This window comes from Phoxinus phoxinus (genome assembly GCF_949152265.1).
Source record: "Phoxinus phoxinus genome assembly, chromosome: 13".
NCBI lineage: Eukaryota > Metazoa > Chordata > Actinopteri > Cypriniformes > Leuciscidae > Phoxinus > Phoxinus phoxinus.
Window position 1 is genome coordinate 33,680,682 of NC_136888.1, and position 12,965 is coordinate 33,693,646.

Here is a 12,965-nt window from a genome sequence, read left to right on the forward strand (position 1 = left end):
TCACGGCAGTGTTCTATACATTTAAGGATGACTGTTTTGAGGAAAAAATCCCAATATGATGCTTGGCTTTGCCAGAAAACTGTTGCTCAAAGATAAGTCCGTGCCGAATATTCTGGGCTCAACAACGACGACGCAAACTTACTTTTTACCATGGCTAATATAAACACATTTGTATAAGAGAATCTTGAAAATATGTCGCCTTTCTAGTAGGCCTACATGTGATAGAAAATTAAAAATGTTGCCTTTATCAATGCTGCATCTTCAAAGATGGCCTGTCTGTGCATGCATTTTTGTCCGTGGTACACCCTATCATTTCATTGGAATTAGTTAAATAATGTTAAACTGTTAGCTAATCCGTTTTCAAGTGTCTCGGGTTAATTTTTTTTTATTAATTCAAAATAGTTTCACTTTCCATGTGGACACGGGCTGATCCAGTCTTCGTTGTTGTGGTGATGGTTCATTTTCCTCTGATTCCGGCTCAAACATAATAAGGTTTTATCATTGCCAGAGCCATCGCTTCGCATGCATCACCCGCTATTAAACAGTTGCGCCGAATCCGCAAACGTTCTGGCTGGGGGCGTTAATAATTGATGCATAGGCACTGACGTTAGCCAATCACAGCAGTGGGCGTTAACACTGAACTCTTAAAGGGGAAACACCCCCAAAACAGACTGTTTGAATCAGAGGATGAGAAACAGGGTGGGAAAAGGTCATAAATCACTACATTTTAAAAGTTTTTTGTAAAAAAAACTATAGTAATACTATATTTGCACCTAAGGGAACATAATAATGAAATAAAAAAAACCATGTCATGACCCCTTTAATGTTTTTTCACTCTTGTTGATTTGTTGTCATCAATATGGCTTTGACTCCAGTCATTTTGTTTATCACCAAAGAGGGGATTGATATGTTTGTAGACTTCAGTGTGAGCGAAGCATTTAACGGACCGATGTTGTGTAGAAACTGGCATCACAATCAAAAGGTTATTGAGAACGTCTCTCAACCAAATGTTCAATAAGTTCATGTTTCGAAAAAGTTCATGATTTGCCTCCACAAACATCATAGATGACAGATTCATCTGAGCAGCAGAAGATATTCATGCAGGGTTTTCTTTCTTAAGACATCACGATTTACAGCATAAAAGGCTTTCAGTGATCCATGACCCACCTGAAAACAGCTAAAGCCTTTCAAAAAGTCTCTGTTGACTGTCCAGTGAAGAGTAATCATGTTGGAAAGAATATAAATAACTTATTTTAAAGGTATAAATCATCCACAACTAAATATTCTGACATTATTTACTCCCATGTCACTTTTTTTTTTGTGGAACAAAAAGGAAGGCAATTTCTGACTAAAGATGTTGTCAGCAGTATGTCCAGAGATATCTTTTTCATATTAATAATAATAATAATATGAAATAATGCATTGTAAGCTCCAAAAAAATGTGTTATTCAATGAAATCTTCCCCTTCACCACAGCTGTCAATCTCATTCAAATTAAATATGGCACATGTAGCACCAATTGCAAAAACAATGATCAATAAAACGTCATTTGTTCTGGTGTATCTCGTCATTGAGACCTAAAATCAAAAAAAAAAAAAAAAGTGTAACTTTCACTGAAAATTCAATCTGTTCCTCACACAAAGCAGCATATACGACTTGACACATGAGTCATATATACTATGGTGCTTTTTTGCAGCTCAGCTCTCTTTGATTTCCATTAAAGAAAAGAAAGAAAATCATGAATGTTTGGAACAACATGAGATTTTGAGACATTTTTGGTGAACTGTCCCTTTAAGGTGATATTCCTTGAGCTCTTTTCACATTTTTTGGCAACTTGTCATTTGTCACAGTGAAAATCAGCCGCGGTTCATCGTAATGAGTCGAGCCACAGCTTTACAAAACAGAAAGGCACATTTTCTGACGTCGCCTGCCTAGGGTTGATGCTCTTTCTGCTCCAGTCTTTTATTTCGCTCTTGTTCTTTGGCCTGGGCCGGTGCGAAACCGTTCTGCTGTTTGGGTTCCTCGGGAAAGTGAGGCAGACACGTAAAGCCAGTGTTGGCCTCGGCTATTTTCTCTTCCTCCACCACCTCCTCCTCCTCCTCCTCCTCCTCTCTTCTCTCCTCTCCCAGTGTGACATTACTGCTGTTACTGCTGAGGATCTCGCCCTCCCCGTGTGCATCCTCTGGGATGTTCCTGCGGAGATCTTTACTCCTGTTGCGTTTGGCCAGTTTGGTGAGCGATCCGAAGCGGTTGAGGAAGTTTTCCTCGGAAGAAACCTGCTGACCGCCACACTCCGCCTTCAGTCGCAGGCTGTTCAGTTTAGTGTTGATGCTCTCCTGCGAGGACGTCTTAAATCGCCCGGCATCCAGACTAGCAAACACAGCCCGCTTCTCGAGCGACAGCATGTCCAGCGAATGCGCGCGCTGCTCCAGACCCAGTCGTCTGCGCTCCATGCTGCGGATGGTGGCCGCCCGCTGAAGTTTGTCGTGGATCTCGCCACTGAGCCGTCGTCGCGTCTCGCGTAACTCCGCTCGAACGCTTGCCTTCCATTCTGCCGCATGGGCCTTAAACTCTCCAACCTGTGTTGGAAGATAGAGAGCACTGTGAGCGTGACATTTACAAACGATTCAGTAATATGCTTCACGAGGGATTAAGAAGGGAATACCACATTTCTTAAAGCCAATGTAAAACAGCATTTGCCATTTAAAGTCAACGTAAAATGGCATTCGCCATATATTTTACCACTTAAACCCAATGTACAACAGAATTTGCCATAAGTGTTTATGATTTAAAGTAAACTTAAAACAGCGTTTGGCAAAAATATTACAATTTAAAGCCAATATACAACATAATTTACCATTTAAAATCAATGTAAAACAGCATTTGCCAAAACATTACCATTTCAACCCAAATTTGCCATAAATTTTACCATTTAAAGCCAATGTAAAACATCATTTACCATTTAAAATCAATGTAAAACAGCATTAGCCAAAAAATTACCATTTCAACCCAATGTACAACAGAATTTGCCATAAATTTTACCATTTTAAGCCAATGTAAAACATCATTTACCATTTAAAGTCATCGTAAAATGGCATTCGCCATATATTTTACCATTTAAACCCAATGAACAAAAGAATTTGGTATAGATTTTACCATTTAAAGTCAATGTAAAACATCATTTACCATTTAAAGTCAACGTAAAATGGCATTCCGCATATATTTTACCATTTAAACCCAGTGTACAACAGAATTTGGCATAAGTGTTTATCATTTAAAGTAAACTTAAATCAGCGTTTGCCAAAAATATTATAATTTAAAGCCAATGTAAAACATTATTTACCATTTAAAATCAATGTAAAACAGCATTAGCCAAAAAATTACCCTTTCAACCCAATGCACAACAGAATTTGGCATAGATTTTACCATTTAAAGTCAATGTAAAACATCATTTACCATTTAAAGTCAACATAAAATGGCATTCGCCATATATTTTACCACTTAAACCCAATGAACAACAGAATTTGCCATAAGTGTTTATCATTTAAACTAAACTTAAAACAGCGTTTGCCAAAAATATTAAAATTTAAAGCCAATGTAACAGCATATGCCAAAATTGTACTACCGGTATTTAAAGTCAATTATTATGTAATTATGTAAAACAGCATTTACAACCAATTTTACCAAAGTAAACATGAAACTATATTTGCATTTGCTATATTTTACCAACAGAATTTACCATTTAAAGTCAACATTAAACAGCATTTGCTGCAAATCTTTTTATTTTTAAGCCAACATTAAACAGAATTTGCCATTTAAAGTCACCTTACAACAGCATTTACCTCTTAGTTTTATCGTTTATAACCTATTTATCATGTGTTTTATGTGTAGAAAAGGTAAATAAGACTTGTTACAACAATGCTACATTTTATATTGGACATCATTCTAATCTAATCTACTATGATTTACCTTCAAAACTAATTTTTGTTTGACATTTCATACCTCCACTTTGGTTTTCTTGGACAGAACCCTGAGCCAGTCTCCGATCATGCTGAGAACCGCTGCGAAATACGCCAGACCCACCAAAATCCAGAACCAGACCAGTGGCTTGTACCATTTCATGTACTCTATTCTGCGATCTCCACCTTTAAAATAATCAAACGGAATATTACGTTTTGTCTTATAGCCTCTACTGTATATCAGCCAAAATATCAAGACCTGAACTTAGTTTAAAAGACACAAAATTGCCAGAAAAAGTATTTTGACAAGGTGTCAGGTGAAATATGACACTAAAATGTAGTAAAATTTGGCAGGTGTTTTTATCTAAAGCAATTTACAGTGTATTTAATATGAATATATGAGTTGAGTACACTTTTAAACATAATGGTTCTTTATTGGAATCAATGGAAGAACCGTTCGCATTCATGAAAGCTTTCAAATGCACGAAAGGTTCTTCATATTGAAAAGAGGTTCTTTACATTTTTAAAATGTTCATCACAATAAGAAAAAAGGCTGTTTTAAGAACTGTTCATTGAGAGTTTCTTTGGGAAACAAGAATTGGTTTCCTATGGTATTTGCTGGGAAAAAAAAGCCTTTTTGAAACCTTTATATTTTGAGAGTGTGGGAATCAAACCAATGAGTTATGTGTGCACTCTAAAAAATGCTGGGTTGTTTTAACCCAATTTTGGGTCAAATATGGACAAATCCAAATGTTGGATTAAAAATGCATTATAAAAATGTAACCCAACGTCTGGGTTTGTCCATATTTGACCCAAAATTGGGTTAAAACAACCCAGCATTTTTTAGAGTGTGACTAGCACTAAACTCTACCAGTTGAGCTATAATAATTGAGTTTACAATGTGAAATGTCCCAATCGGTGCTCATACCTGCTACATAATCTCCAATGCCGACGGTCGTGAGAGTGATGACGACAAAGTATATGGCTTCTAAAGTACTCCATCCCTCGATGTGTTTGAAAATCACGGCTGGGATGGTGACAAAAATAATGCAGCCAGCGATGATGAAGAGTATGGTGGAGGTGACGCGGATCTTGGTCTGACTGATTTGCTTGTGTTTTTGCTGTGAATGGCGGCAGAAGAAATTTCCGGTGAATTAAAGGATTAGTTCAGTTGTAAGTGTTCAGTTGCTTATTAGTTGCTTATTCAGTTGCTTATTAGTCCAATAAGCAGTTGTAAATCCTCAGTAGATCATTATAAACGTAATTCTACTCACCCTGAAAACTTTTTCAACTTTCAAGATGCTCTTCATAAAAAAACTTTTGCTGATAATTTACTCACCCCGATGTCATCCAAGATGTCCATGTCTTTCTTTCTTCAGTGGAAAAGAAATGAAGGTTTTTGATGAACACATTTCTCCATATAATGGACGTCAATGGGCCCCAAACGGGTCAAGGTCCAGATGACAGTGTCAGTGCCGCTTCGACGGGCTTTATACGACACCAGACGATGAATACGGGTCTTATCTAGCGAAACCATCGTCATTTCTAAAATAAATAAAAAAGTTTAAGTTTTATAAGCACAAACGCTCGCCTTGCTCTGTTCTGTGATGCGCGTTCGTGACGTCATGTAATACACAGTTACGTTGTAAAGGTCACGCTTCTGTGAAAAGTAAAACATTTCTGTCCTGACGAAAATTTTCTTTTAGGCTTTTTAATATTCCAACACCAGGATACGCACACGCAATGGGCATTTTAAACGATAAACTGACACAAAGACATTTGAATATGTGTATATGGTCCTCCTTCCGCACATCTGTAAACACTGACTCGTCAAGCGTGACCTTTTCAACGTAACTGCGTATTACGTGACGTCACGAACGCGCATCACAGAACAGAGCAAGGCGAGCATTTGTGCTTATAAAACTTAAACTTTTGTATTTATTTTTGAAATGACGATGGTTTCGCTAGATAAGACCCGTATTCATCATCTGGTATCGTATAAAGCCCGTTGAAGCGGCGCTGACACTGTCATCTGGACCTTGAACCGTTTGAGGCCCATTGACGTCCATTATATGGAGAAATTTTTTCATCAAAAACCTTAATTTCTTTTCGACTAAAGAAAGAAAGACATGGACATCTTGGATGACATCGGGGTGAGTAAATTATCAGCAAAAGTTTTTTTTTAAAGTGAACTAATCCTTTAACATGTTTATATAACCAATAAGCAGTTGTAAATTCTCAGTAGATCATTATTAAAGTAATTCTACTCACCCTGAAAACTTTTTCAACCTTCAAGATGCTCTTCATAAACATGGTCCCTAGTTGATCACCAATGCCGGCCAACAGGAAGCCAAACAGAGGGATGCCAAATATGGCATAAAGGATGCAGAAAATCTTTCCGCCTTCAGTGCTGGGAGCGATGTTTCCATAGCCTGCAGATGTGGGCGGAGAAGACAAGAGGTTATTTAATGGTTCTGATGCAAGCAGCTCTAGTTGACCCCCTGTATTAAATCTGCATTGATTCACAGAGACAGAGAGAGACAATTGGTGGGTTTCATCGAGGGAACATGGCAGTAATTATTGATTGTTGAACAAAAGGGAAGTTAAGACAAGGACAAGAGAGGAAATCTGCGCAGAAAGTTGCATGCGTTCTGCAGTCAGTTGCATGAAGGTCTGTGCAAATCTCAGTTCCCATTTTAAAGAGCTTTTGCCATGTTTACACCTGGTATTAAGATGCGTTTTGGTCGATCGTATCACCTGTGTTTACCCAATTACACCTGGTGTTTTAATACATCTCTTTTGTCCACTTTCAACCACTTATGTCCTGATTTCTTCAAGGGGAGGGTCTATGGTCAGGTAAATGTATGGGGTTTTTTTCAGATCTTTCGATCTAATGGACAAAATAAGCTTATGAAATTTACATATGAAACGACCAGAGCCGGTTTCGTTTCTGCTCTGAAGCCGCAAGACCAGCTGAACACTGTGAGTGCGTGTTAGAAATCAGGAATGGTGAGAGAAGTTTTTTCATCTTCAAACCAAACTTGTGTCTCCCGCTGACAAAGTTTAAATCCCGTCTGTCTAGAGAGCTTTCCATAATGTTCACGCATTAGGTCAGTAGGGTGAGAGAATACGGTCTTTTGTGGCTGTTCGAACGCATGAGACAACATAAGCGTTTACGAAAGCAATCCGATCTAATGTTTTTTCGACTACCTCTGGAAGTGTTTGAAAGTGGACAAGCTCAAAGTGTTTTAGACCCCGTTTACACCTTTATTTAGAGTCATCCACTTGTGATCCGATCGACCAAAACGCATGCATTTTTAGTCAAGGTCAAGTTTACTTTTATTCTAATTCTAGTTTTAGTTTTTATTTATTTCCAGTTAGTACACTCTAAAAAATGCTGGATAGTTTCAACATAAATTTGGGTCAAATATGGACAATGTTAACCAAATGTTAACCAAACTGTTGGGTTCGTCCGTATTTGACCCAGATTTGGGTTAAAACAACCCAGCAGTTTTTAGAGTGTAATTTTAGTGATTCAACAGTTAGTTGGCAATGCACATTTCAAATATTTCAAACATTTCAACACTTTTCTAACCCAATTTTGTATAGTAGCAGTATGTGCATACTAAGTATGAACTTTACTGCACATTTGATTTAGTTTGTTATTTTCTCTATTGAACTCAATCAGAGATTATATTTTGTGATGTTTGAAGGTTCGTTTATTTCACCTATCGTGGTGATGACGGTCCCAGCGAAGAAGAAAGCGCTGCCGAGATCCCAGTGGCTCGAGTTATAGGACGTGTCTCCAATGGGACTCACTCCAGCGCTGACCGCGTCTACTGCATGCTGGGAAGAGATGCACATGGAGAAAAAGACTCAAATGGCCATTTTGGAAGCATTACTATTATAGTAAGTAGACAAGAAACTTACAGGGAATCAAACGGCTAATTTCTAGAAGTCTGATTTGTACTAGACACACAGAAATGTGTGCAAGATGCAGATCGAATTCTCTGAATATTAAATTATTGTTTTGGTATTTTGCTTGGCAATTCCATCTAACAATATTACAACAATTTATTTATAGAGTAAATTTAAACACAAAATGAATCGATCCGAAGCTGTATTTAAAAAAGATGCTAAAATAGGCTATATATGGTCCATCTTTTAGAGCCAGTCAAAAGTCTTGCAAACTTGCAATCGTGATAGTAAAGATTTATAACATTATGATGTTATTATGACGCAACATTATTATAACATTATGACGCAAAGTTGAAGCATTTTCTTTCAGGCAAAGATTTGGAAGTTGTGATAGTAAAGATTTATAACATTAAGATGCTTCAACTTTGCGATACATCTCAAATGGAAAAAGCTTCCTCTAATAACAGCACTAATTTGTTTATCAAAAAATAGTGAAGAGTCAAAGATAACTCCAAGGTATTTAATTTGTTTGCGTACATTGGTTGAGAGAGGACCTAAAGCAGCGAAGGAATTTGCAGGACAACCTAGAATTAAAACCTGTTTTATCCTCATTTAGCTGCAGAAAAGTATTTGTCATCCACCTCTTGATATAATTTACACATTTAAATAATGCATCGAATGAAACAGTGGTGTCAAGCCATACTAGAAGGTAAAACTGAGAATGGTCCGCATAATAGTGAAACTTAATGTTGTATTTTAAAAAAATGTGGGCTGAGGGAAGCATTTTAAGGGAAAACAATAAAGGTCCCAAAATGGATCCCTGGGGCACACCACACACGCAGACAAATGCTAAATTTACAGAAAAAGTCTGATTAGGAAATAATTTTAAAAAGCCACCTTCTCCAAGTCAGCTTGCACCATCTCAGCCACTCCAAGAACTATGAATTTCTAAGAAAATAATTCACAAAAATCCTGATCAGACTTGCTAAGTGCCTGATGTGGTGTAAAGCCCCCCGCTTTGGGTTTCTGTTGCAGAAAAACCTGCATTGAAAATCAATGGGCTCCGTCTGTCAGTAATCTGATCAGGCTTTGTGACTCTTCTCAAAGTATTTTTAGGAATAGTATAAATGGGTTATGCTGAGTAAATTCAGTCAATGTATCGGTAAGTCCTGAGCAGACTGTGGCCATTCTGTCTTTATGATATTCACCCAAATCTTGCTTTTCGTAAAGCAGTGCAAGATATTTTTGTACCCTTTTTTTTAACAGAAAATAGAAGAGTAAAAATTAACAGTCAGCAACCAATCCATATAAACTATTGTAATAAGTCAGATACACTTTTATAAGTAAACTGTTGGCATTGATGGTTTACGTGAAGAACCTTTAAAGCCCCCTGTGGTGAAAATCAAGTTTTTAATGTTGTTTATGTGTCTATGTGGTGTTTTTAATGTTGTTTATGTGTATATGTGGTGTTTTTAATCTGCATTAAGACAAACCATGTGTAAATTCATAAGTCGACAGCATTGCTGAGTATTTTCTGCTTAAAACTGTAGTGAACCAAAGACCGTCTCAAAAACACAGTTTGAAATCGCTGGTGTTTCTGATGTCACACACTACCTTGTAACCAATCAGATCAACGTGTGATCGTCAACCAGTGGATCTCTGAGCTGAGTGAGTGGAGGCGGGGCTCATATGCATATTCATAGAACAGCGCATACTAAATGAGGCAAGGGTGTCGAGTTACATTCAAGCTACTTTAAGGCATGAAGAAATTATTTTCAATGAAAGAATGTTTAAATATGTAATTTTGGTGATCAAAGATGAGTTTTAAGGGATACAATTATTGACTACAGGGGGACTTTAACATCCATTGAAGCTTTACATTGAACATCTCATAAAGGGTCTTTATAGTGAAAAGAAGGTTCTTTAGATTCTTAATACTAAGAATGGTTATTTTAAGAACTGGTCACTGAAAAATGGTTCTTCAATGACATCGCTGCTGTTTTGGACCTTTATTTTTCAAGAGTGTAGCAGAGAGAAAAACACAACGAAACAACATGCTGTCAGCAAGAAACCGATGAAGTCTGAGTAATATTTCTTCTGCTCCGGTAGGATTTGCCAAGTGTCCTGGTGGGAAGATTTTTGAGTCAGTCCTGCTGACAGCCAAGAACAACAACACCTGGTCTCGCATGACAGGACAGAGACATGTCAACATGACTGGCATCTAATTCTGGTGAGATTACATGCGGGTTTAAAGGCTTTTTCAGACACCTTTTCAAGCCGAATCTGCAACATTAAAATGCTTTACATGCCCTACAAAATGTTTTGAAAAAACATGGTTGGGTTAATAATGCATTGATCAAAAAAGCCTTTGCACACTGAATCTACTACAGTCCTGTCCTCTGATTGAGTTTATACTTTTTAGCAAGTAAAAGTTAGTGTAATTGTACAAACATCCATCTTCAGCTTGTGCTTCACATGTCTTTCTGTGGGAAAGTAGATATTTATCAAGTACACATAAAAATAACTTTGATATTGTTTGTAATATTTCAAGATCAACACTTACTGGACTGAAGCAACTTCGGTTTACTTAATTATCCACACATAAATCATGTTCAAATCTGAGTCTAAAATATGATCATCAGGCTTTTGAGGAAGGTTTATCTGTTCATCTCTCAATCATCATTGTATTACATTGCATTATATGTTTTTAAACTACAGAGATTTGATCATAAAACTAAGCATTTAAATATCATCCTAAAACATATTATAGGCAGATTTAGAGCGACGACTGATATTTATATGCATTTTATGCAAGTAGTCTGCTATATTTGTAATTTGCATTCGCTTTAAAGTTCACATATCAAAATTGACCATATTTACTTTGTTTGCCTAAATTGATCGTTTTGTGGTGAACAATTCATCCATGCAAGTCAATCCACACAAAAACATTTTTTGGCTTCGTAATCTTTAATCAAAATCTGAAAATGCCCCTCGCCTCTGCATTGGAGGAGCTTCCTGATGACGTCGGTTTGACGGTTTTGGTGTCTGCTTAACATCCGTAACCACGCCCCTCCAACTGACAGTAGGCAGCTAGGCTGAATGACCAATCAAACAGGTGCTAGTTGGAAAAAAAAGCCACGCCCACTATTTTTCCTCATTTAGTATTCCGCTTCTCTCGGAAATACGTCACAACACTGAGATAAAGTCGGTTGCAACTTCTGGTTCACGCGGACTTTAAAAATGTAATCTTATTTTTTGTCCATACATATCAGCATCTGCCTCAAATTTCATATTTTTACTCATTTTGGGCCTCATTTTGTGTTTTTCCCTTCATATTCTCACTATATCATACTATATGAGCCATAAAAGCCTGATGTATCAAATGATACTCAACAAAAAGATCCATATGCAGGCTGTCCAGGGTTTGAGAGTGTGGACGATGGGGACGACTGAAAGCTCCTGCAAGGCTTTTCTCTCAGGAGATTCTGCCTTTATTGGGCCAAACAATAAATAATTGATTACCTCAGAGCCTATTCCCTAAACACCACGTCGAGTTTCTGTTTCAAACGTCTTGGCTGGAAATGGAGAATTGATTTTTTTTTTTTTGTCATGAGCTTAATTAAAAGATGTAGCGCACATTTGAGGCACAAATGACTCAAAGAGGACAGAAATGAAGAAGGATAGGCGTGTATGAATGTAAGATCTGATCACTCATGCATGTTTTTAAGTGAGAACTAGTTAACTGGGTCAGGCTGTAGAATGATCACGTGAGCTCAAGGGATGATTTAAACATGTAGGACCAGATTTACTAACAGCTTGCTCCAGCAAACCCTCTGTTGCCGTTAAAAACAACTGGACATTTACTCGCTGAAAAGGCAAGTGTCACATTATGTTCAGTTAGTTTCATTATCATGGACTTTCAGTTTGTTTGCATATTCATCATGTGTTCATTTGTTCAGTTTTACCGCTCCTCATTATTAGTGTGTGAGTGTGAGACAGTGTGAGTGAGAGTGTGTGTGAGTGTCTGTGTGTGTGTGTGTGTGTGTGTGTGTGTGTGTGAGTGTGTGTGTGTGAGTGTGTGTGTGTGTGTGTGTGTGTGAGAGAGTGTCTATGTGAGAGAGTCTATGTGAGAGAGTCTATGTGAGAGAGAGTGTGAGAATGTGTGAGAGAGTGAGTGAGTGAGAGTGTGTGAGAGAGTGTGTGTGTGTGTGTGTGTGTGTGTGTGTGTGTGAGTGTGAGTGTGAGTGTGTGTGTGTGTGTGTGTGTGTGTGTGTGTGTGTGTGTGTGTGTGTGTGTGTGTGTGAGAGAGTGTCTATGTGAGAGAGTCTATGTGAGAGAGAGTGTGAGAATGTGTGAGAGAGTGAGTGAGTGTGTGTGTGTGTGTGTGTGTGTGTGTGTGTGTGTGTGTGTGTGTGTGTGTGTGTGTGTGTGTGTGTGTGTGTGTGTGAGAGAGAGTGAGAGAGTGTGTGAGAGTGTCTATGTGAGAGAGTCTATGTGAGAGAATGTGTGAGAGAGTGAGTGAGTGAGAGTGTGTGAGAGAGTGTGTGAGTGTGAGACAGTGTGAGTGAGAGTGTGAGTGAGAGTGTGTGTGAGTGTGTGTGTGTGAGTGTGAGTGTGTGTGTGTGTGTGTGTGTGTGTGTGTGTGAGTGTGTGTGAGAGTGAGTGTGTGTGTGAGTAAGTGTGAGTGTGTGTGAGTGAGTGAGTGTGTGTGTGTGTGTGTGTGTGTGTGTGTGTGTGTGTGTGTGTGTGTGTGTGTGTGTGTGTGTGTGTGTGTGTGTGTGTGTGTGTGTGTGTGTGTGTGTGTGTGTGTGTGCGTGCGCGGGTGTGTGTGTGTGACCCTGCCTGTTTGCATGCCTTGTGGATATTTATCATTAATTGTTGTGTTGGAACTTCATTCTTCTGTCTTCCTGAACCCACATGTGACATATCTGATATACATTTTTTAATCTGATATTATTGCATATGTATTTGTAGCTGTTTCCCTTTCAGATGCAAGATTTATGGGAGGAGAGTATTTAAATGAAGCACACAAGCTGATTTACTAAAGTTTGCGTGAGTCAATTTACTGGTATTTGCACCATTATTTACC

General features: G+C 38.1%; 1 protein-coding gene across 1 annotated transcript in view; it reads right to left on the reverse strand.

Annotated features, from left to right (window-relative positions):
- Positions 1-1,641: 1,641 nt before the first annotated feature.
- kcnk10b (potassium channel, subfamily K, member 10b) overlaps positions 1,642-12,965 on the reverse strand; it is a gene marked incomplete at its 5' end in the record, with an annotated part of 16,660 nt that continues 5,336 nt past the window's right edge. Inside the window, 5 exons of the mRNA XM_079633302.1 lie at positions 1,642-2,578; positions 4,002-4,144; positions 4,887-5,079; positions 6,230-6,390; positions 7,687-7,804. Coding sequence (XP_079489428.1) covers positions 1,931-2,578; positions 4,002-4,144; positions 4,887-5,079; positions 6,230-6,390; positions 7,687-7,804 — 1,263 coding nt within the window. The 3' untranslated portion in view covers positions 1,642-1,930. The remainder of the gene's footprint in view (positions 2,579-4,001; positions 4,145-4,886; positions 5,080-6,229; positions 6,391-7,686; positions 7,805-12,965) is intronic.